At 30.7% G+C, this 25,633-nt stretch overlaps 1 protein-coding gene across 20 annotated transcripts; it reads left to right on the top strand.

Annotated features, from left to right (window-relative positions):
* Positions 1 to 11,819: 11,819 nt before the first annotated feature.
* LOC130989601 (uncharacterized) lies at positions 11,820 to 16,900 on the top strand. Of its 20 annotated transcripts, none has more exons than XM_057913602.1 (12): positions 11,876 to 12,207; positions 13,055 to 13,187; positions 13,499 to 13,793; positions 14,196 to 14,279; positions 14,585 to 15,031; positions 15,128 to 15,260; positions 15,343 to 15,505; positions 15,603 to 15,731; positions 15,864 to 16,058; positions 16,189 to 16,311; positions 16,521 to 16,672; positions 16,836 to 16,900. In XM_057913602.1, exons 3-11 carry the CDS (start codon positions 13,523 to 13,525, stop codon positions 16,629 to 16,631), a joined length of 1,656 nt encoding a protein of 551 aa, XP_057769585.1. In that variant the 5' UTR covers positions 11,876 to 12,207; positions 13,055 to 13,187; positions 13,499 to 13,522; the 3' UTR covers positions 16,632 to 16,672; positions 16,836 to 16,900. The 20 variants fall into 20 exon arrangements, with proteins under 20 accessions (XP_057769578.1, XP_057769588.1, XP_057769585.1 ...); XM_057913609.1 differs by having other exon boundaries at positions 11,880 to 12,207; positions 13,499 to 13,691; XM_057913599.1 differs by lacking the exon at positions 13,055 to 13,187.
* Positions 16,901 to 25,633: the final 8,733 nt, after the last annotated feature.

Genomic DNA, 25,633 nt, shown 5'->3' on the forward strand with positions numbered 1-25,633 from the left:
GTGGGGGTGATGACATGAAATTAAGTGTTACACCAATTTAAACTTTCGCCAAAATAACTTATCTATTTCGTTTATTATGAAATTATAACTCCTCGAACGTGAAGTTAGTTTTCAAGAAAATTCCTAAATTTTCTTAATTCTTTTTTATATATCTTCCTATTTTTTTGATATAATAATCTCGCTAAACATCACCCTAAAATTCCCACATATTTAGATATATTATCACTAATGCATTTAGGTACGTAGATCCACTAACTATTATTTCCTTCGTCCCGACTGTCTTCAGACAAAAATTTTGGACACTGAATTTATGAAATTACTAGTCGTATTTAGTGTGTTAGATGTAATAGGTGAAAAAGTGAAAATATGAATAAAGAAAAAAACTTTTACCATATAATAAAATGTATCAACATAGTTGGGACGACTAAAAAAGAGTACGAATCAAAATAGCCGAAACGGAGGGAGTACCATATTTTCTAAGTAGTAGGGCTCTTCCTCACTTATTAAATATATAACAAAAATTTGTTTAAATCATGTGCATCGTAGCTACGGTATATGAGGATTCCCTTTATGATTTACAATTTTTTTTCTTCTAAATACTAGCTTTCAAAAATTGAAAAACCGAAAAAATGTTAATTACTACAAAAAGAAAAGGGGACGAATTCTATTCTAATCAACAAAAAAAAAAATCTGAATGTTTGATATTATAAATTAGCTGAAATCAACCTGATCTAGAAAAACATCCCCATAATAACTTCAGTGATTGTATGCTCGATGGTCTATATATAAAATAATAAAAAATTAATTTAATGAAGTCTCGTATCATGTGACACATTGACATAAAAGACACCATACACTTGAGCTTATAATATGATTACAATATTCAAATGATGCTAAAATAAACTCGATTTTGCGTGGAATTTGAGGATTCTAATAATTGAAGCAACTTCGTCACATGGCATAGTTATTGTAATGTTGGATTATAAGGGTAACACATGACATTAATGTGAATCTTGAAATAGTTGCTTCTATTTATCACATGATCTGGTTGTCCTCCACTGAAAATTCCTAAATATTCCACGCCTCTGGATTCCAAAAACATTATAAAATATATAAATTTCAAATTATAAGATTCAGATTAGCTTCTTAAAAAATTATAAATTAAATAAGATGCAAAATAGGACCAGATGATAAAACATGGATATGTCATTAGATTTATCATTGTCTCATCTCATGCAGGTATTCCAAATTCCATGTTAATTTCTTACAAATGTAAACGAGAGTGTACATAATTAGTTATTTAATTTAAGGAAATGTTATTTAATACTATTACGTGCACATCCTTTGAGGACTTACACTGTCATGAAATTGGTCTATATATTTTTGCAAATACTTATCTAAGTCATAACTTAAAATAAACCAGGAGAGTTGGCCTGAAGGGATTTGAGTCTCGTTATATAAGTTAGAGCATCAACATTGGTTGAGTATATATTTAATTCATTCATACTCCGAGTCAATTTATAAAAAAAATATTGTATTGAGTTGACTTTATCATGTTGATTCATATAAATTAATTTTCGGTTGACTCGACTGAACAGACGCCCTTTTTCTGTCTTCACCAAATTGACTACCAGGTGGTTCAATTGGTAATATATATGGCCCCGCTAGACCGCCACACCAAATTGAAAATTAGGATTATTGGAATCCATTTAAGAGGAAGAAAGACATTTTTAAAAGAAGAAAAAAAGATTTGAAGTTGTGATGAAATAATAAAAGAGTATGAGGTTTTTATATAGATGAAACAAGGGAAAAAAGAAAAATTAAAATAAAATCAAAATAGCTATTCTAATACAGTAGTTGACCGTTTGATGATTTTTCAATATATATATATTTTTTAGATGGATACGTGTGAACACACGCTCAAAATTCTCCCTCATCATGTGCCTGACTCATATCATCCCGTCGACGCTCGAGCCACCCCCTCCTACATCGAATGGCTCATTGCCTAGGCTGACTTGAGCCAGCCTGACGTGGGCACTCTTAGTAGAATTGAACTTCATTAAACAATTTCCTCCAATCTTGACTGTATATTATCTTCATGTGTGTATATTGCAGCATTATGATATAACTTCACGTTAGCATTTTTTTCTCATATTTCAAAATAAAATCATTAATGTATAAATTATATAAAAATCAGAGTCCAATTTACTATTTTTGTTAGTCACTTTAAGTTAAGGGATAAAATATTGAACAAGGTTTTGATTAATTAATACGATGATACTAGTCACAATTCCTTATGAATAAGAATATATAAGAAAAATGTTAACGTTGAACTACATGTGCTCGCAGTTACAAGTAGTTAGTTGTTCATACATGATACACGACATCGTCAATTCTCTCCTTATATATATATATATATATTGAACGAAATATTTAATTTTCTTTGGTATGAATATCAATATCTTGAGCTCAATAGAATGTTTTACTGTTTTGTTATCTGTTTAAAGAATATGCATTTCAATTCATGACCAGCTTTTGCTCTTCTCAGATGCATCTTGTTTAGTGGAATGATTAAAAAACTATGCATAGATTTAGAATGAAACTCACATGCTCTTCTCAGTTTCTTTGTTTCACATCATTATCATACTTGAACAAATAATGTTGTTTCTGCTGCAAATCTTTTTTCAGTTATTTTGGACGGTGAAATTGCTTTATTGAGAGCTATGCTGGTTTAAGATGTCAAAATAATAGGTACTTATAAACTGCCTTACAATATTGTTTCAACTAGGAAAATGTGTGTGTCATCTAAATCCATATATTTAACCGTTTATGCGTTCAATGCTCTACTATCTCCCCATCCTGAAATAGAGAATTCAAAGAAAACAAATATCTTAATTAAGGTGATGATTAGTAGGTTGTTAACTCTTAGGCTGCGTTTACTTTGAATAAGGAAGGAAAAATGGTGAGCATCTCTTTTGTGTCAAAGGTTGGAAAAGGGAGGAGCCATTTAAATGCATAAATTTGTGTTATCCATCATTTTTCATAGATAAATTTATCCATGAAAGTAAACGCAGCCTAAGCAGTAGAGCATAATAAACAAAAGAATGCATGCTTGTTCTCTTAGAATAGAAGTAGCAGAGTAGAGACCTCGATTTGTTGCAGTTGGTCCTGGACTCTGCCATGTATAAGCGCGTGCTAGGGAAAGGAAAATGGTAAACCATAAGCATAAGCATTAGATTTATACTTGGATAATAACAGTAACTAAAGAGTTTAAGAGGAAGACACTTTGCAGTAATCCTTCCATTGTTTCTCGTCCAACCCATAGTTAAAGAAGTCTGTGGCGTCGGCTCCAGGGTTTCTCCACATCTTTTCTTCAAAATCATCTAAGTTTATTGCTCTGAACTCACACATTTAATTTAATTAAGCACAACAAGAGAGGTAGCATAGCATAGCATCAAGTGGAAAATGAATAATGTATTTTGTGGAGAGAAATTACTTGTTGGAGTAAAGCATAAGCGCTAATTTGCGAACGAAATCACGTTGGCTACATAAGCGTTTAGATTGGGCAGCTGTAGGTTTAGGAGGGATATTGAGCAAAGCTGGTATATCAATGCCATCTGTGGCATGTCTCAGCACTTTATCATAGAATGTATCTGCAACCAGCACCGGAATTATGTCTCTTTGTTTGGATGTCCAGATTTTGGGATTTTGGTCTGAATAAATGGGAGTGGGAGTTTTCCACTTCTCTGCACACAACTCCCCTTCTTCTTCATCTGCTTCCATTTCTACTACTTCAACTGTTTCCTTTTTGCTTGGTGGAAGATGGAAACGAGTATATATATTCACAAACACACACATTTTGCTTTTTTCAGAAATTAGTACATATCTTCTTTCTCTACAAACTTCTATGCTTGTCCAGTCCTTGCATTGTGTGATGTCTGTGTTAGTACCACTCCATAATCAAAACCCAAAACACAAAAATATCGTGAAAAATTAATATAATTTGGTTTGCAATCTACAGATTATTATTATTATTATTATTATTATTATTATTATTATTATTATTATTATTATTATTATTATTATTATTATTATTATTATTATTATTATTTAATAATAACTCGAATCTAATATCTGTAAGGCCTTTTAAAAGAAGAAAATATGGTATCATTAGAAAATAAAACTAAAAATGTCAAAACATATGTAGAGCAATTCTAAAATATAAATTAAATGAGTTGATATGTCTCTTCACATAAAGATGAAAGCACTTTCGAGCCTTCATACAAGGGGGAATATTCTTTGGGAGAATTCTCTTCCTTAGTCAAAATGAGATAGTTTGTGACTTATATAGCCACCATTTATAAAAGATGACTTTAGGGGTCAAAAGTCATTGAAAGTACATTGCTACCCTTACTAATTGGTGAATAAAAATAAAGAGAAAATAAATTTATTTCACCCACCAAGCTCTTCTCATTCTCTCTCTCTTTCTCCATTAATGAACTCAAAGCTTGCATATTTTCTTCTTTCTTCATTCTTTGATTTTCGCAAGTTGTCTTGGACCGTACAGCTGAATTTAATGTGATAGTAAATGTTAATCTAAGGTAGGTTGGTAAAGAAATGGATGAAAAGTGGGTGTAGGGTTCTTCTTCCTCATTCTTTTCTTTTTTTTGGGTGGAAACCCACGAAAATTTGCTGTAAAAAATTCGTGTTTTTTTTATCTGAAAACACTTGGGTTGGACGAAATTCTTTGGGCATTCTGATTGTATTTAGGTTTGTATGTTAAATTCATAGCAAATGTATCAATTGCATATTTTATTTTCTGATTTTTGTGAGAATATTGCAGTACACAGTAGCCTCTGCGTAAATGACACAATTAAGACTATATTGATATCAAAATCATGATTTGTTGTTTTGTAATGATAAAATTTAATTTTTTCACGTCTAAGACCACATTGAGTATGAAAAATATAAAATAAATGCTTGATTTTGAGGACACAGCTGGGAGATATGAAGGTGTTCTTAGCTACACAGTTGAGCTCAATTGTGCATGAGTGTTTATGTTGATTGTGTTGTATTTGTAAATGTCATTTATTGTTTTCTAATGATAAAATTTAGTTTTTTCACGTCTAAGACCACATTAAGTGTGAAAAATATTAAATAAAAATAAATGCTTGATTTTGAGGACACAGCTGAGAGATATGAAGGTGTTCTTAGCTACACAGTTATGTTTTACAATGACACAGTCAACATAAACACACATGCACAATTGAGCTCAACTGTGTAGTTAGAAACACAGTTGCATCCACAACGACACAGTTGTAAAACATCAACTACGTACAAAGTCAATCAAATGTCTAAATAATATACAATATTAATTAAATTAAATAATATATAATATACACAGTTGACCATAATACGTACACAGTTGTATAATAATCTAATTAATTAATTATTATTTAATTATACAATTATACAATTGCATAATTAAATGTTGTGCACAGTTGAACTATATACATAGTTGACATATTATTTATGAATTAAAATTTTAATTATTTCTTATTAAAAATTAATTAATATTTAACTTTGTTAATTTATCTAGTTAATTAATTTACTAATTAATAATACTACTTAATTTTTATTTTGCGCACCATTGACTATAATACGTGCATAGTTGATTCTATTTGTACGCGTTTGATCAAAATTAACTGTGTAAATAATTAGCTTAATTATTTCTTATTAAAATTAATTAATATTTAATTTTATTAATTTATCTAGTTAATTAAATTACTAATTAAGCACGTTATTTATTAATGAATTTCAAGCGCATAAAAATCATAATTATTACGTGATTATATATATGTACAAAGTTGACTAATTGTACACGGTTGATTTTAATTGTTATGCACAGTTGAAAATTGTATGCACAGTCCAGTTTTCTATACATAATCAACAATTGAACACATTTACTAATTTATATGCACTTCTTTTAGACAGAAGAGTGCCACATCTTAGAGTATTAAACAAAAGCTTCTCAGCAACTTCTTCTGATTCTTTGTGGACAAGATCATGAACCAAGGATTTCCCCATTGCTTCTTCAATGGAAAGACCCGTCAACTCTGTGACTTTGGCGTTTCACCCATTCTTTGTGTACAAATTCTTCATTTGTGCACTTATTATATTAATTGTGCACTATTTGAATTTTATCAATTGTGCACTTATTTGAATTTTATCAATTGTGCACTTTCTATATCAATTGTGCACTTATTATATCAACTGTGTATTTATTTTCTATAACAAATATGTTGAAAAATAAGCAAGTTAACCAACAAATTATAAAGCAATAAGTGAAATTAAGTATTCAAATGTATAAGTAAACATTATATTTAATAAATTGAGTTAATTGTGTTCATATCCATCACTCGCTCAAACATATTAAACATATATCACATGTAACTTAAGTCTAATAAGTGTATATGTTAGTGTGCATATAATAATAAAATGGGTCATATGGAGTCGGGTTCCGTTGGTTGCGTCGTGGCAATGCCTTTGCCAGCGACAGGAGTCTTCAGGCAAGACCCTTGGTTTGGTCTCTGTTTCTGCCGTTTCCTTCGTTGATGATGGTGGAGCTGCCTTTAGGTTTGTTTTGCCGCTGCTTTTGTTCTTGTACTGGCCGTTTTGCTTGGCCTTTTGGGTCTCTGTTTTTTGGAGTTTTTGTTTTTTGCTTTTTTCTGTTAGGGAAACGAGCCGGGTCTGCTTCAGGACGATGGTCAGGCCGGAGTTCTGGAAGCGGTCCCTTCCCGCTCTTTTCCCTTTGCTTGCTTTGCTTTAGACGAGTACTCTTTTTCCCTCTATAAGGTTTTTCCCTTTGGGTTTTCCTTATAGAGGTTTTAACGAGGCTCGCCCCTTAGTCTGCTTTCTTGTGCTTTCAAGGGTTTAGGTTTTTTCTTTTTTTTCTTCTTTAATAAAATCGCAATTTAATAAGTGTGCATATAATAATATCTTAGTAATTTACACGTGTTTCATTAAAACAAGTATCCAATTTGATTTGTTAACCATTGAAATGAACTTAGCAGGTTCAATTTCTTAATTTCCATTGTCCAAACACCCTCAAATCGGTCAAAAGAAATAGTTTTACGGTGCACAATGACAATGCACAATAACAGTACACAGTCGAATGCATACACAGTTGTGGGCTAACTACTCTTTAAATGGGACATATTTTAGTAATTGAGATGCAATTAAGTGAAATTAAGTATTCAAATGTATTAGTAAACATTATATTCAATAAAATGAGTTAATTGTGTTCATATTCATCACTCGCTCAAACATATTGAACATATATCACATGTAACTTAAGTGTATATGTTATTGTGCATATAATAGCATCTTGGTAATTTACACGTGTTTCATTAAAAACAAGTATCCAATTTGATTTGTTAACCATTGAAATGAACTTAGCAGGTTCAATTTCTTAATTTTCATTGTCCAAACACCCTCAAATCAGTCAAAATGAATAGTTTTACGGTGCACAATGACAATGCACAGTAACAGTACACAGTCGAATGCATACACAATTGTGGGCTAACTACCCTTTAAACGGGGCATATTTTAGTAATTGAGACACAATTAAGTGAAATTGAGTATTCAAATGTATTAGTAAACTTTATATTCAATAAAATGAGTTAATTGTGTTCATATTCATCACTCGCTCAAACATATTGAACATATATCACATGTAACTTAAGTGTAGTAAATGTATGTGTTATTGTGCATATAATAGCATCTTAGTAATTTACACGTGTTTCATTAAAAACAAATATCCAATTTGATTTGTTAACCATTGAAATGAACTTAGGAGGTTCAATTTCTTAATTTCCATTGTCCAAACACCCTCAAATCGGTCAAAATGAATAGTTTTACGGTGCACAATGACAGTACACAATAACAGTACACAGTCGAATGCATGCACAGTTGTGGGCTAACTACCCTTTAAACAGGGCATATTTTAATAATTGAGATGCAATTAAGTGAAATTAAGTATTCAAATGTATTAGTAAACATTATATTCAATAAAATAAGTTAATTATGTTCATATCCATCACTCGCTCAAACATATTGAACATATATCACATGTAACTTAAGTGTAGTAAGTGTATATGTTATTGCGCATATAATAGCATCTTAGTAATTTACACGTGTTTCATTAAAAACAAGTATTCAATTTGATTTGTTAACCATTGAAATGAACTTAAAATGTTCAATTTCTTAATTTACATTGCCCAAACACCCTCAAATCGGCCAAAATGAATAGTTCTACGGTACACAATGACAATGCACAATGACAGTACACAGTCGAATGCATATACAGTTATCCGGGGCACAATATGTAGTCTAAAAGAAGTGCATATAAATTAGTAAATGTGTTCAATTGTTGATAGTTGATTGTGTATAGAAAACTGGATTGTGCATACAATTTTCAACTGTGCACAACAATTAAAATTAATCGTGTACAAATTAGTCAACTTTGTACATATAATCACGTAATAATTATGATTTTTATGCGCTTGAAATTCATTAATAAATAACATGATTAATTAGTAATTTAATTAACTAGATAAATTAATAAAATTAAATATTAATTAATTTTAAAAGAAATAATTAAGCTAATTATTTACACGGTTGATTTTGATCAAACGTGTACAAATAGAATCAATTGTGTATGTATTATAGTCAACTGTGCGCAAAATAAAAAATTAAGTAGTATGATTAATTAGTAAATTAATTAACTAGCTAAATTACCAAAATTAAATATTAATTAATTTTTAATAAGAAATAATTAAAATTTTAATTTATAAATAATATGTCAACTGTGTATATAGTTTAACTGTCCACAACATTTAATTATACAACTGTATAATTGTATAATTAAATATTGAATAAATTCAATAATAATTATTTAATTAATTAATGAATTTGATTATTATAGTCAATTGTGCATATTATTTACACGGTTGATTGACTTTGTACATAGTTGATGTTTTACAACTGTATTTATAATTACACAGTTGAGCTCAATTGTCCACGGGTGTTTATGTTGTATTTGTCATTGTAAAACACAACTGTGTATAGGGATGTCAAAAAAGCCCGAAACCGACGGGTCGACCCGAATAGACCGATAAAAAAGGTGGGTTAGGGCTGAAAATTTTTAGCCCAAAAAAAATTTAGCCCGAATGGCCCGAACCGAAAATAGCCCGAGCCCGATAGGGTTGGCCCGAAAACCGAGTGGATTGGCCCGATTAACCGAACACTTTCTTAATAATTGATTTCGAAACTTTAATACTTTACTTTTTAATTTGATAATAACATCTTGATGATTGTATAATATGTTTTGATTTTTTCTAACGATTAATAATAAATATTTATGATATAAAAGTCAAGGAAAGATAGTAATTAATGTTATATCTATATACAATTTTTATCAGAAACAAAGTTAAATTAGTATGTAAATTTACATTAAAATAACACTAATTTGTGTATCTAAAATAAGGCGAAATATTTTGATTTAAAAAGCACGACATATTTTTATTACAATAATATGATTATCCATATAAAAAATTATACATATAAAAAAATCATAAATTTATGGGCCCGAACGGGCTAGCCCGAAACCGAGTGGGTTAGGGTTAGGGTCGAAAAATTTTAGCCCGAAAAATAAAAAAACCGACTAGCCCGAACCGAAATTAACCCGAAACCGAATGGGTTGGCCCGAAACCGAGTGGGTTGGTCCGATTGACATCCCTAACTGTGTAGCTAAGAACACATTCATATCTCCCAACTGTGTCCTCAAAATTAAACATTTATTTTTATTTTATATTTTTCACACTTAATGTGGTCTTAGACGTGAAAAAACTAAATTTTATCATTACAAAACAATAAATGTCATTTACAAATACAACACAGTCAACACAAACACCCATGCACAATTGAGCTCAACAGTGTAGCTAAGAACACCTTCTTATCTCCCAGCTGTGTCCTCAAAATCAAGCATTTATTTTATATTTTTCACACTCAATGTAGTCCTAGACGTGAAAAAACTAAATTTTATCATTACAAAACAACAAATCATGATTTTGATATCAATATAGTCTTAACTGTGTCATTTACGCAGAGACTACTGTGTACTGCAATATTCTCACAAAAATCAGAAAATAAAACATACAATTGATACATTTGTTATGAATTTAACATACAAACCTAAATACAATCAGAATGCCCAAAGAATTTCGCCCAACCCAAGTATTTTCAGATAAAAAAAATCACGATTTTTTTACAGCAAATTTTCGTGGGTTTTCACCCAAAAGAAAGAAAAGAATGAGGAAGAAGAACCCCTACACCCACTTTTCATCCATTTCTTCACTAACCTACCTTAGATTAACATTTACTATCACATTAAATTCAGCTGTACGGTCCAAGACAACCTGCGAAAATCAAAGAATGAAGGAAGAAGAAGATATGCAAGCTTTGAGTTCATTAATAGAGAAAGAGAGAGAGAATGAGAATGAAGAAGAGAGAGAGAATGAGAAGAGGTTGGTGGGTGAAATAAATTTATTTTCTCTTTATTTTTATTCACCAATTAGTAAGGGTAACAATGTATTTTCAATGACTTTTGACCCCTAAAGTCATCTTTTATAAGTGGTGGTTATATAAGTCACAAACTATCTCATTTTGGTTACTTGTGTCTTTCTCCCGTATTCTTTTGCAAAAAAATAAGAAGTAAAAATGGGCATTGACTAGGGGCAAAGCCAGTCTCTGGCGCTATCCGGAAGTGATAGAAAATGAAACTACACGCAATTGAAAGTATCATATTGGTTGCTACTTTAGTGAAAATACACCCCATGTCACGTGTAAGCTCGTCAATAAACAAACAATTGTAATAAACTCCAAGAAAAAAGAATTGAACAAAACGAAGTTGGGAACGTTTTTAGTTTCTATAATAATCAAATGAGTTCCTTATTTTGTTTTCACAAAGTTTGAGTTCGCAGCAACCTACAATGCGAGTGGGTTGGGTCCAAACCACAAATAAAGTTGTTAATGAACATAGCTATTTGATACTCGACTTGTAAAATATTTATTTGGAGTTATAAATGAGTTGAATTTGAGTTTGAGTAACATATTAATTAAAATGAAAATTATAGTTTGAACATTTATCAATTTTTTCTTAAGTTTTTAACGAGTTTAAACTCGAACATGATGTATACAAATATCTAACAAGTCGAGCTGGAAACAGTATTAAATAAAAAAATTTAAAAGTCGCTTTACAGGGGACTCGAACCCAAAACCTTTGGATTTAGGTACCCTTACCGTTTGGCCAACACACACACACTTTTTGTCACAATTATTAAAAAGAAAGACGATTAAAGGATAAAAGTACTAGAAAGTGGTGGAGCCCATAATTTTTTGTGAGAGAAGAAGATGGTTTCCTTTTTTAGAATATGACATCTTCAATTGGACAGATGAAAAAGAAAAGTGAGTTATTATCAATGAGACGAGGAGAGTATTTTTGTATTTTTATGAAAGAATAAATAATTTTAAAAATTATACATAATAGTACTAATAAATTCAAATTTAAGATTTTTAGCATTAAACATTAATCGTATTATCATTAAACTAACATACATTTTTTTTCTTTTCTTCTGAAACCAAACTAACATAGACGTCGAGATATTATGTGATGTTTAAAAGAAGGAAGATGATAGTGGGACCATCAAGAGTCAGATTCATGTATTTGAATACGTTTGGACGCAAATTTTAATTTGTGTAGGGAGAGCTATTAAGGCCATTTAAAGTCGAATCGTGTTTCATCGCAATAAAAGAAAAGGACAATTTATTATGGGTTTATCTTTGTTTAATGTATGTATGTTGATGTTGTAGTAATAAAAATTTAACCCCACCAGCCATAACATAATACCGAGGAAAAAATGGCACAACGCAACAATTAAAACTCCACGTAGATATCGTCTCCCTCTCTCTCTCTCTGTATATTCTGCAGCGTGAAACAAGAAATCCATGGCCAAGAACAGGAAAAGGGTAGCATAAACAAGGATCGGTGTTGGGAAAAGGAAGCTACAAAAGGGTCTGGTATGAAAATCGCATCCGACACCGTCGGCCCCACATCTCCCAACAGAGAAGAAGCGTTTTTTCTCCCAGGTCCCTTTCTCCCGTGTGCGTGCAATGCACCTCTTCTTCTTCTTTCTCATCGTGTTTTCTTTTGAGAAATGGGGTTTTTGTTTTCTTTTTTAAATTGATATATTTAGCTGCATTTTCCGAGAACTTCCCTGCGAGCTGCTGCCTTCCCCCCCCCCCCCCCCCCCCCCTTTTTTTTTTTATTATTATTAATGGGAAAGTTTTGGTTTTTCTTGATTATTGATAATTGTTTTTTTGATTTGGGTGAGATGAGGAGAATATGCATCATCAGTTGCGATATTACAGCTTTTTCTTGGATGGGTTTTTATGCTTTTGCTTTGGTATGATATTATCTGATATATGCTGTCTCTTGTCTGAAATGGAATGCGGATTTTGTCTTCACCTTTGAGTTCATTGGTGTACCAGTTTTATGTGGGTCTTGTTTTTATATGCTGTTGATAATGACAACTAGTTTTCTTGTCTTTGTGTCTATTGCATCCAACCCTAAGCCTCACCTTCACACCTGCTTCTCTCTCTCTCTCTTGTTTTCTGTGGAATGGTACATTTGTCGATGCATTCGTATTACATTCCAAGGTCTTTTTCTCCTCATTCTCTCCCAAAATCTTTAATCAGCACTTTCACAACACACTGAAAATAAAGGTCATTTGAAAAGTTCTTTTAGGTCATGATCCCAGCATATGTTGTTTCACTTTTGCTTTTCTAAGTTTTGTTTTATGTGATCACATGGAGCTGCTTCACTTTTGTTTTCCCCCTTTTAAAATAGATGTAAAATTTAAAATCTCCGACCGGGTCGCTTTTAGTGTCTTAGAATTGACCTCTTGCTGATTATAACTCTTTGATGTCTTGGTAGGTCCTAAGTAGAGGTGGAACATTCATTTCTGAATCTTTGAGTTGAAAAGATTTTAGCAGGATTCTTGTTTATCACACCATTAAGAAACGAGCGTTGCTAGTTGCAAATGCAGGAGCATTCTTAGAAAATTATGGTAAGCTATGCCCTTTATGAGCAAGAACATTGTAAATATAATATATTTTCTAGAGATAAAGCTAAATAGATAAAGAGAATTAGTGGGAAAGTTCTCACTTTTAATGAACCTCATCTTGTTTCATTTTTTTTCCAGTATTGATAGTATGAATGTGCCCGTTTGTGTATGAATTTTTTAGCTGTAAACTCCTAAACCTGTTTATAAATTTCTCTGTGGCTCGACTGACCTTTGATTGCTATCAAATTTTGGGACTATGCTACTTGGTGTTGTGCAATATCAAGTTCCTTATCACATCTTCTATGTTGTTGCAGAGATTTAGAGACTGAGTAATCACAATGGGTGCTTGTGTATCGTCAGCAGCTACCTCGCGTAAACATTTGAAAACCGTTAAGTTGAAGAGAAAGCGCCGTGGTTTCTCAAGGAAGCACCGTTCAGCTTCTATTACAGATGGAAGCAGAAAAAGAAACAGTGATTCCGGAGCTCGCGTTTCGGATTTTTCAGTAGGTGAGTTTCAAACGACTACCACCTGCAGAAGATCCGAGGTCTCCAGTTCCACATTCCATCTCACTCAGTTGCAGTGGCATCATAGTCAAATTGATGCTAATGGTATATATTATCTAGCTTGAGACTCGGACTTTTCATGAAAAGAGCAGAGTACCGTGAATCATAACTCATAGGCTATGCGAGGGAGAAATCACCCTATTAGGACCCTGAAGTTCCATTACTACATTTCCCAGAAACACGCAAACACACATTGTGCATCGACAATATTTGAAGTGTTCTTCATTTTGCTCCATGTTTCTTGAATGTTTTTTGTCAACGAAAGAGGATTGAGCTTTAAAGCTTTGTTAAATTCTCATGGTTCATGGTCTTTGACCTTCTTGTATTGTTAAATGACTCTGTTGCTATGTGCTGGGTGATGAAATATCGGCAAAGAAAACTCATACAATTTATTTCATTAGCTATGCACTATCAGCTGAAAAATCTTAAATTATGTTGTGTTCACAGGAATTTGTCAAGAAGAAGCATGGTTTGACACTCTCAGCATTCTGGATTCTGACTCGGATGATGAGTTCAACAGTGTCCATGGAGGTAAAGAGCATAAATTTCTCTACTATTTCCTTTCTTTCTTTTTTTCGTGAAAATAAACTATTTGCTGAACTTCCTAGATATTCCTGTGGTTAATTTAATTTACATTTTATTTGATTCTCTAACAAATGAAGTCCCAATATACATAGTCTCATAATACAAATTTAATGAATCATAGGAACTTAGGTGGCTGCATTTTGATGCTTTTGATCTATTACGATGCCGTGTTTAAACAAATTATGCCTTTTCGAGCAAACTCTGAAATGAGCTGCAACTTATTTTGACTTCTTCTAGTTCTTGTCTTGTAGATTTCTTTCCTAACATTTCGAATGGACAAGTGCTGCAGCATGATACTTCATCTTACTATGTGGACAGCAAGAATAACGTCAAAGAATACCGTGAGTCATTTGTGACTAAAGATGGAGTCAAGGAGCCAAATGGTTCCTCGTTAGTAATTACCCAAGGGAAAGAACCTCCAGCAAAAAGTGACGAGTCCAATAGCAAGAGGAAAAAGAACATGGATCGATCCTGTGTGAGTTTTAGCGGAGTGAGAGATGATAAAAATGATCACGAGGATAATATCCCCGAGAAGTTATTGAAGTCTGTCTTACCCCGTCTGGTTCCTTCAGTGAGTTTTAATGAGAAGATCAACAGCTCATTGAATTCAGGACCTCAATCTCATAGGAAGAAATCAGCTGTTATTCGGCTCTCGTTCAAGAGAAAATCTTTAGACGGGGAAGAAATGAATGAAGTCTGTGAGTATCTTGTCAGTGTTGTGCTTCTTACATATTACAAAATTGCACTATAGAGTATATATTATCCCGAGTTTGAAATAACATAGACAAATTCAGGTTCATCGAAGTATCTTTATCGTCCCAGAGCTGGATTAATGATTCCGTGTTGTTCTGATGAGAAGCGAACTCCTGGAACTTGGTCTAAGATAGCGCCCTCGACCTTTAAGCTACGTGGAGAAAATTACTTTAAGTATGTCCAAAAAGTTCTCCAGTTCTTAATTACATGCATTCTGCTGTAGGGTTGCTCTTTACCTAACAACTTATAATCGCAGAGATAAGAAGAAAGCCACCGCACCAAATGTCTCTCCTTACACTCCAATTGGCGTAGATTTATTTGCTTCTCAAAGAAAGATCAGTCACATCGCCCAACACCTCGATCTGCCTTCCCTAAAAGCAGACGGGAAAGTCCCAGCCCTGCTAATTGTCAACATTCAGGTAATTCTTTGATATATGGTGCTACAATGCAACATCTAATCTAATAACTATGCTTTCATCTGATAATGGCTCGTCCCGTTTATTTATCTTGTGGCAGCTGCCCACTTATCCTGCACCTATGTTTCTTGGTGATAGCGACGGGGAGGGCTTGAGCCTCGTAATGTATTTCAAGCTTTCCGAGAATTTTGAGAAAGAAATCTCGCCCCAATTTCAAGACTGCATAAAGGTAACAATTCAATTCCTTGATGCATGCCTTCAAAAATGTGAGAGGTATCGATGGATATGTGGTAGCAATTATTGCGTTGTTCTCTTGTTAGCGCACAATAGTTTTGTTCATACAGAAATCTTTATTCTGCAGAGATTGGTGGAGGATGATATGGAAAAGATTAAAGGGTTTGCTAAAGACTCAACTGTTCCTTTCAGAGAAAGGCTAAAAATTATGGTTGGGGTGGTTAATCCAGAAGATCTCGTCGGAGGTTCTACCGAGAAAAAACTTCTCAATGCCTACAACGAGAAACCAGTTCTCTCCCGTCCTCAGCACGAGTTTTATCAGGTGTGACATATTTCCAAGGATCAAACCGCAATGGACTAGATCTTCCCACTCGAAAATTGTGAAAGATTACATTTTTTTTTCCCCTCATAACATGATGTTGATTCTTATTGTGATTGCCTCATTTATACAGGGACCCAATTATTTTGAAATTGATCTGGACATTCATCGCTTCAGTTACATAGCAAGAAAGGGACTCGAAGCATTCAGGGAGCGGCTAGCTACCGGAATATTGGATCTCGGGCTAACAATTCAGGTACCCAAAAATCTTCCACGTGCAACTGATGCTTTCTTGATGAATGCAGCTATCAATACTTGTGAAGTTTCTTTCTAATGATTAATTGCACGAAAAATCACCACTTATTTTATGCTATTTGCAAATTGGAAACGATTTTAAAGAAAAACTGGGGATGTTGTAATCGTTGAAAGCTGGAGATCGGATTTAATCTCATCTCTAACAAACAGGCACAGAAGCCAGAAGAGCTACCTGAGAAGGTCCTCTGTTGTGTGAGGTTGAACAAGATTGATTTTGTGAACCATGGACAGATACCTACCATAGTCAAGCTCGACGAGTAACGAGCCGCCACCGGTACCTGAGAACACCAGCCTTTGTGAAGGTATCTGCTAGTTTATGACTAGAACATTGATTTTTAATGACAATAATGTCTAGAAATGTTCCAGTCCCCTCATCTCTGTAACATGTTGTATTGAACCATAGCCTACTGTGCTATGGGATGTAAATTTTTATTTATTTATTTATTTTTTCTTGTTCTATGTCAGATTAATATTGGATGGTATTTTCCCCTGAAGTTCCATTTGAAGGAAGCCCTTTTGTTTTCTCTTTACCTTTCCCCCCCAAATAAATTGAGAGTCTGTGATGGTTTTTCGAGATCTTGAATAAGTGATTCTTTTTAGAAAGTTTTAGATCCCAATATTGAAAACTGAAAAGGCCTCTTATGTTTCTGATGGAACCATTTGTTTCACAATTTAGTGTGTTTGAGAGTGTCCCACTCTTAATCGATTTATTTAATAATTGTTTGTCATGAAAAAACATTATTATATAATGATCTTTAGTTATTATTTATAACTTTAAATTAATTAATCCAAATAATTCATTATTAATTTAAATAATTATAAATTTTAATTGGATGAGTGAACATTGTTAATTATATTTGTTTTATATTAAAACATAATAAAATAAAATTAAAGAAAAAATAATAGTAATAAAATAGAGAGATTAAGAGTGAAATATGGGTGAACACACTAAATTATGGGACAAGAGCTTCCATGCGATTATGTTCGATGAAGACCTATATAAATAGAGAGGTGTAGAGTTCAAACTCTACCATCCTTAAATAACATGAGAATAATATTATCACAAAGAGTAGTGATAAACGGACACCGGGTGTACTGAACACCTGGTAAAAAATCGATTTTTTTGGTGAGTAGAGAGTGGGCCAGTTTTAGGAGTTTATTGGTTTTACTGTTTTATCCCTTGATTTTTTCCATGTATATATATATATATCTGAAATTAGTCTCTCTCCCTTGATTTTTTCGTCCATTCTCTTTCCTTATTTTTCGTCCATTTTCTTTCCTTTTTTTTTCCGGCTAATTTGTTTCTAATTTTCACAAAATCTTCCATTTTGTTTCCTTAATTTTTGAAGACTTTGTTTCCTTATTTTTATGTTTTTATTTCAGAAAATTTTATAAATTATATAATTCGAATATTTTTTTTTTCGGTTTTGTTATTGATTTATTTGTTTTTAAATTTTATTATTGATTTGTTACCAATAATTTAGTGTTTCTTGTTATAATAATTCTAGATTTGTTTTCGAATATTTTTTTCTAAATTAATATTATTTATTTATTTTTCAAAAATTATTACTCCTAAATTTTGTGTTTATTTGTTTTTTATTAATTTGTTTCAACTGATTTTGTGTTTCTCCTTAAAAAAATAAGTACTAGATTTGTTTTCGGATATTATTTTATAATTTTTTGAAAATTAGATTTTTTTATAAGATAAAATTAAAATTTTATCTAATATTAAATTATGTCATTATTTCGGATATTTATATTGCTAAAATTTTGTTATTTTTATTTGTTTCCACTAATTATCCGTTGATAAATATACTCAATATATTGTTTCCAATATATTTGGTGATTCTTCTAAAAATAATCATAGATTTGTTTTCACTAATTTAGATATTCTCATTCTCCACAAAAAAATGTAACACATTCAAAAAATATATATGTTATACAGTTTTTTCACGCGATTTCCCTACGTATGAATCACTGAGTAATTGTATTTCTACTTTGCTATTCACACTAATTTATTTCAATTATATTATGCAACTTGATTACATTGAGTATAGTTATACGAGTTCATTAGACACACTATAGTAGTTCTCCGAGCAAAATTCCATCGCATGATTCATGAATATTAATTTTTATTTCAAAGTCACTAAATTATTTCATTTAATTAATTCAACTTCATTTCATTGAGTTTTAATTATTTCTTATTATTATATCGGGTTTAATTAATAATATAATTTTTTATTATTTCAATTATATAATTAAACTTGATGAATGTTGAGTTTAATTATTTCGACTTCGTTACTCAGACAATTGTGGTTCATTTTGCTATTACCACATCAATTACAATACTTGCTTATATTATATTCAAATAAAGAATATGCTATATAGGTTTTGCGATCAAAATCCCTGCATATGATTCATCTTATTTAATTTTTTCTCATTACTCACCCTATAGTATTTCATTTTCTTATTATTTTATCGCTTTTAATAAAGTATATGTTATATATACTTTTTTCGAGCAAAATCCCATCATATGATTCATTCTTTTTTATTACAAATTCACTAATTAATTTCAACTATCAATTAAACTTGTTTGCATTGAGTTTAATTATTTTGACTTCGCTACTCACACAATCGTAGTTCATTTTTTTTTTTTTTTTTTTTTTACGATTAAGCAAGACATATAAGCTTATTTTTTTATGATTCATGGTTGATTTTGTTTAATTTTTAATTTCCAAATTAACTAATTTATTTCAATTAATTAATTCAACTTTATTACATTGAGTATAATTATTCATTATTATTATATCGCGTTTCATACTAAATTATAATTCAAGTATATGATTCTTTGAGATTAACTATTTGGACTTTTCTATTCACACTGTCACTATGGTAGTCAATTTTCTTGTTATTGTATCAATTACAATACTATAAACTTTATTTCTTTTTCAGCTCTTTGTCTTCAAGTGTATGTTATAAAGTTTACCGCGCAACCTCCCTATTTTTTCTTTTCTTTCAAAATGACTAATTCTTTAAACTTTATTTCATTGCGTATACTTTATTTTTAAAAAATTCAAAACTTTATTTCAATTATATTATTCAACTTTATTACATTGTATATAGTTATTACATTGCGAAAAATTATTATTATATCGTTATTATAATACACTGTCTTCAAATATTTGTTATATAGTTCTCCGACCAAAATACTACCGTATGATTCATTTTTATTTTTATTTTTATTTTTTCAAATTCACTAATTTATTTCAATTAATTAATACAACTAAATTTCATTTACTATAATTATTTCTTATTATTTTATCTCGTGTAATACTATATTATAATTTATTGTATTCAACTATATGTTAATATAGATTCCAATAAAAATCTTTGCATACGATTGACTATACTTTATTTTTTATTCCAACTTTAATAATATTTCAATTATATAATTAAATTTGATGAATGTTGAGTTTAATTATTTCAACTTTAATATTATATTATAATATATGGTCTTCAAGTATATTGTTATATAATTTCAACTAATTAATTAATTTTTTTTAATTGAGTATAACTATTTCGACTTCGTTACTCACACGATCGTGGTTCAATTTGTTATCATCATATCGATTACAATACTTTATTATAATATATTAAAATAAAGTATATGTAATATAGTTTTAAATTTTATTTTTTTTCAAATTCACTAATTTATTTCAATTAATTAATTCAACTCTATTTCATTGAGTATAATTATTTGTTATTATTATATCGTGTTTAATACTATATTATAATACATTGTCTAAAATGTATATAGTTTTCCAACCAAAATCACATCGTGTTCACATTTTTTTCCAACCTTCACTAATTTATTTCTATTAATTAATTAAAATTTATTTCCTATTATTATATCGCGTTTACTGCATTATTATAATACACTTAATCCAAGTATATGTTATTTATTTTTTCGACCAATGCCCCATTAAATTAGTGGAAACAAATCTAGGATTAATTATAGCAGAATTAGAATCTCTAAATTAGTGGAAACAAATTTAAGATTAGTTTTAGCGGAATACACAAATTAGTGGAAACAAATAAAAAAAATTAGCAATATAAATATCCGAAATAATAACATAATTTAATATTATTTATTTTTATCTTATAAAAAAAATCTAATTTTTGAAAAATTTTTAAAATAATATCCGAAAACAAATCTAGTATTATTTTAAGGAGAAACACAAAATTAGTTGAAACAATTTAATAAAAAACAAATAAACACAAAATTTAGGAGTAATAATTTTCGGGAAAAAAATAAATAATATTAATTAAGAAAAAAAAATAGCTGGAAACAAATCTAGAATTATTATAGCAAGAAACACTAAATTATTGGTAACAAATCAATAATAAAATTTAAAAACAAATAAATAAAAAACAAAACCGAAAAAAAAATATATTCGAATTATATAATTTATAAAATTTTCTGAAATAAAAACATAAAAATAAGGAAACAAAGTCTTCGAAAAATAAGGAAACAAAACGGAAGATTTTGTGAAAATTGGAAACAAATTAGCCGAAAAAAAGGGAAAGAAAATGGACGAAAAAAATCAAGGGAGAGAGACTAATTTCAGATATATATACATAGAAAAAATCAAGGGATAAAATAGTAAAAATAATAAACCCCTAAAACCGGTCCACTCTCTATCCACTAAAAAAATAAGTTTTTTACCAGGTGTTCAGTACACCTGGTATTCAAATGTCATTATTGTATCACAAAATAGAGAGGTGTAGTTTTCAAACTCTACCATTCCTAAATAACAGGATGATAATATTTTTTTTTTGAGCAACAGGATGATAATATTATTACAACAAAAATGAATGGATAAAAAGGAATGAGAAATGGTGATTTTTTTTCTTCATATGTTACATTTTTGAGAAATTTAATACTCATTCCGTCCATAAAAAATAGTCATATTATGGGATGGAGCGGATTTTAATAAAAATAGTTATTGTATTGTGGGTGGAAAATATGGCCCACCATACGATTAATAATTTTCAAAAATAAAAAGAGACTAATTTTTGTAGACATCTCAAAATAGTAAAGCCCTCTTTTAGGAACATAAGCTTCTAACAATCTCCCAACGCTGAAAACAATACTGCTCAACGCATGAATAAACATCAGCAAATACCAATCCAAAACCAAATGAGTTTAAACACCAAAAGTTAAGGCAGAAGTGGAACTCCCCCTTAAAGCAATTCAAGAACTAACAGAAGCACTACCAAATAGCAAGATCTTATATAAGTAGTACATTCCAACAATATGGCTAACCAAAAACATAAAATAAACAGCCAAAAAAGAAACAGCAGCAGCTAGGTCAAAGAAATGACAAGTGATCCAACATCAACACCATCATCAGCTTTTGTAGCAGAAGGTTGAGCATCCATTCCATCACAAGCAGTATGAGAGTGGCGAAGCTCATAAAGAAGTGCCTTGATTATTCGAGCAATAAGATCTGTCCAAAAAGCAAGTTGGCTTTCTAACTCCTTCACCATACGAGCCTCGATAACAGAGTCCTCGGGAGGTGGTTTAACAGTGCCATGACCTTTTCTCTTCCTCTTCTTTGAAATCGACTTGGCTTTCGGGGAAAGAGAAGTTCCCTTAACATGATTGGAAGCCATTCTCGGCAAGGAAGAGTGAAACCCTTCGAGAAAGACGAGGAACTGAGCGAGAAGAATGAGTGATTTCTCCGGATATAGAAGTTGGGGAGACTTGATTTGGGTGCCAAAAAAAAGAAGCTCAAGAGTCGTCTGTTTTCAAGAGACGTGACTTTGGAGTAGCTGTAAAATTCATGAGCCCAAGGCAAGGATGCTTCCATTTTTAACTTTTAATTTAAATATTTTTTTTTATCTATCTATCTAGTATGCCCTCCTTCCGAAAAAAGGAAGAATCTAAATTTTAATAAAATTATTAAAATTATTGTAAATAGAGTAAATATACAATTTATAGGAGTAGTTTTAGTACTAAAAAATAGAATAAAAGTATATTATTTGTTAGAAATAACATAAAAGTACAATTTATAGTTAAATAGAAGAGAGTCGGTTTGATGTGATGGTTTAAAAAGTAAAATAATTTTTTTTTGTGGACAAAAAAAAGATAAATATGACTCTTTTTCATGGATGGAGAAAATATATTAAGAAAAATTATCTTTTATAATATATTTTTCGTCAAAAAACAAGTATCCAATGCAAATATATATATATATATATATATATATATATATATATAGGGGGCGGTTATTCAATAAACCACCCTTATTTTAAGAATTACGAACCAACAAAAATGCATGAATTTTATTTATAACACGCATGAATAAACTGTATAAAGGTATGAATTGCAAAAAATAATTTTTTGCTACCTATGGGATTCGAACTCAGGACCATGAATTTATCCAACAAGATGATGAATCAACCGTACATCTTGATGATCTAAGGGCTGAAAATGGTTCCTAATTTATATTTTAAGAAGCGTTCTTATTTTAGCCTTCCCCTATATATATATATATATATATATATATATATATATATATATATATATATATATATAGGGGGCCGCTCCAATGAGACCCCCTAATTTTAGTGAGATCTAGGGCACGATCTGATGCGTTTATTTTATCAATCCTATGGCTGATATTGTATCTGGAGGGTGATTTTTTTTCGCAGGGTTCGAATCTTGGAGGGAACAGAATATTTTAAATTTTGTTATTCATCAGCATATACTGCATTGTTCATCAGTATATACGGCCCTGTTCATCAGTATATATGTCTTATTCATTACGAATTTTTTAAATTTTATTTTTCATCAGTATATACATCTTGTTCATTAGATATACGTTTTGTTCATTAGTATTATATGTCTTATTCATTGTCCTAGTGTTTCACGAAAATTATGGGGTCTCACTGGAGCGCGCCCCTATATTAATTATATATATACCTAATCAATAAATGTTCATATTTTTCAAAAATTCTCAACAATTCCTATGCATTAATCTATATATAGTAATACTATAAGGGTGTGTTTGCTTTTTATCCCTCTAAATGGAGGGATAATATAATGAGGTATGAATTTATCACTTAAAGTGGAGATCATGTTTTTTATATCTTATTTGGTTTGAAGGATATATTTTTCCACTCCTTATATTTTTCATTTCTTAGGTATAAAACTATCTATTTCCCAAGCGATAAGGAGCTGCCCGAAAAATTATACGACCTGCTCGAATTTTTTCATACATCAAAACAAACGAGGTCTAAGGTGGTAAATATAGTTTATCCCTTCCTTATACCTCAAAGCAAACACAAACTTCTCTTAATTTTTTACCTCCAAATTTTTTACCTTCCCTTAATTTTTCCCACCAATTTTTTCTCTTTCTTCTTTTTTCTATTTATTTTTTTAAATCGTTAAATTCGATTCATGAAAAAGTATTCAACATGGATGATAAATTAAAGATTACGAGAAGATCATTAATTTGATGCAAAAATTACGAAAAATGAATCTAAAACGAATAAATTATGAACGTTTAAAATGTCAAAATTATTTTTTGTTCTATCTCATTTATATCTAATGTTGAACACACACACACACACACACACACACATATATATATATATATATATATATATATATATATAAACATATTTATACTACATTCGTCCAAATTCAATAGGCCACAGGACTTGGACACGGATGTTAAGAAACAAATAATTTATAATAAAATATGAGAGACTTTTTTGATGATATATTTGTCCAAAAAGTACAATAGATAATTAAAGAAGATATAATTATATGTGTGGTACAATGACATATATTGCAAATAATGAGTCATGTGAAAATATTTGTTATACATTGACTTTCTATTTTAGAAAATAGTTTATTGAAATAGGACATCAAAATAAGGCAACATAGCCTATTGAATTGGGACAGGGAGAGTATATTATTTTTTGAATTTTTAATTAATTTTGAGCTATTTAAATATAAACTTTTAATAATAATATAGTTTGAAATTTTAAGAGCTCAAAATTATTATATTAAATGACTGCTATTAAGTTTGTCATATTGATGATTTAATGTTATTTTCTTAAAATGAGATTGACTTCAATTATTTGCTTTACAATCTATATTATTATTATTATTATTATTATTATTATTATTATTATTATTATTATTATTATTATTATTATTATTATTATTATTATTATTATTATTATTATTATTATTATTATGATACTCATGAAATATAATAATATATACACTATTTTAAATCAAATACTAATATTTAAATTAATATACTTTTTTTGTTGACATTTTTACATAATTTAAAAGTTTAAGAATAATAGTAAAATATACCATGCACGTGAGGGTGTACTAATTTTATAAAGAGGTAAAATTGTATCATTACTAGAAAAGAATAAATATATTTTTATTCTTGTAGGTATTATTAACTTTTTGTTAACTAAAATAGTTATTTAAAAGGATTAACACAAACATTAAATCTCATATGCAACTGTGCCCTATGTATATTTATTACATAAAAACATGATTTATTGTCACCAATATGATAATTATGGACCTTACTCCCTCCGTCCATGAAAAAAATATTTTAAGGGAGTGTGACACGAATTTTAAGAAAAATTGTATTGTTTATTGGGTTAAAGTACAAGTTCACCCCTAAACTAGACACCCCTATAGCGTATACCCTCCCCCCCATTCTCGACCTTGGTCCAAATACACCCCCATAGTCCATAAAAAATGTGCATTTAAACCGAGCAAGTTAACGGCAAGAAACGACCGTTAACTTGCTGGGTTTAAATGCACCCTTTTTATGGACTCTGGGGGGTGTATTTGGGCCAAGGTCGAGAATTTGGGGGGGGGGGGGGAGGGGGATAACAGCGCAAGTTAACTTAATTTTTTTTTTTAATTTCTAAGTGGCGTCGACGTGATTTCGATCCCAATCGGCGGCAGAGAGAGGATCTCCTCCCCCTTGCTTCCTCGATCCCATCGCAATTGGTGCATACAGCGCCGTTTCGAGGGGGATTTTCATCTCCTCCTCAGCTGGCAACAACAGCCCCAACAGGATGTCGGTGACAAACCTCGCGCCGTGGCTCACCACAGTCGATGCCGGCACAATCGACCGCGGTTTCCCCACCCACATCATCCTCAGTGACAACAGAAAATTCTCCGGCGTGTCCTTCTACTCCGGCGCTCCCCGCAA

This window comes from Salvia miltiorrhiza, chromosome 6, assembly GCF_028751815.1.
Source record: "Salvia miltiorrhiza cultivar Shanhuang (shh) chromosome 6, IMPLAD_Smil_shh, whole genome shotgun sequence".
Classification (NCBI taxonomy): Eukaryota; Viridiplantae; Streptophyta; class Magnoliopsida; order Lamiales; family Lamiaceae; genus Salvia; species Salvia miltiorrhiza.

Coding starts and splice junctions, on each gene's coding strand:
- LOC130989601 (XM_057913595.1), top strand. CDS start 13,523: ATGGGTGCTTGTGTATCGTCAGCAGCTACCTCGCGTAAACATTTGAAA. Junction 14,280..14,584: donor GTTCAACAGTGTCCATGGAG/GTAAAGAGCATA, acceptor CTTGTCTTGTAG/ATTTCTTTCCTAACATTTCG. Junction 15,506..15,602: donor TGCTAATTGTCAACATTCAG/GTAATTCTTTGA, acceptor ATCTTGTGGCAG/CTGCCCACTTATCCTGCACC.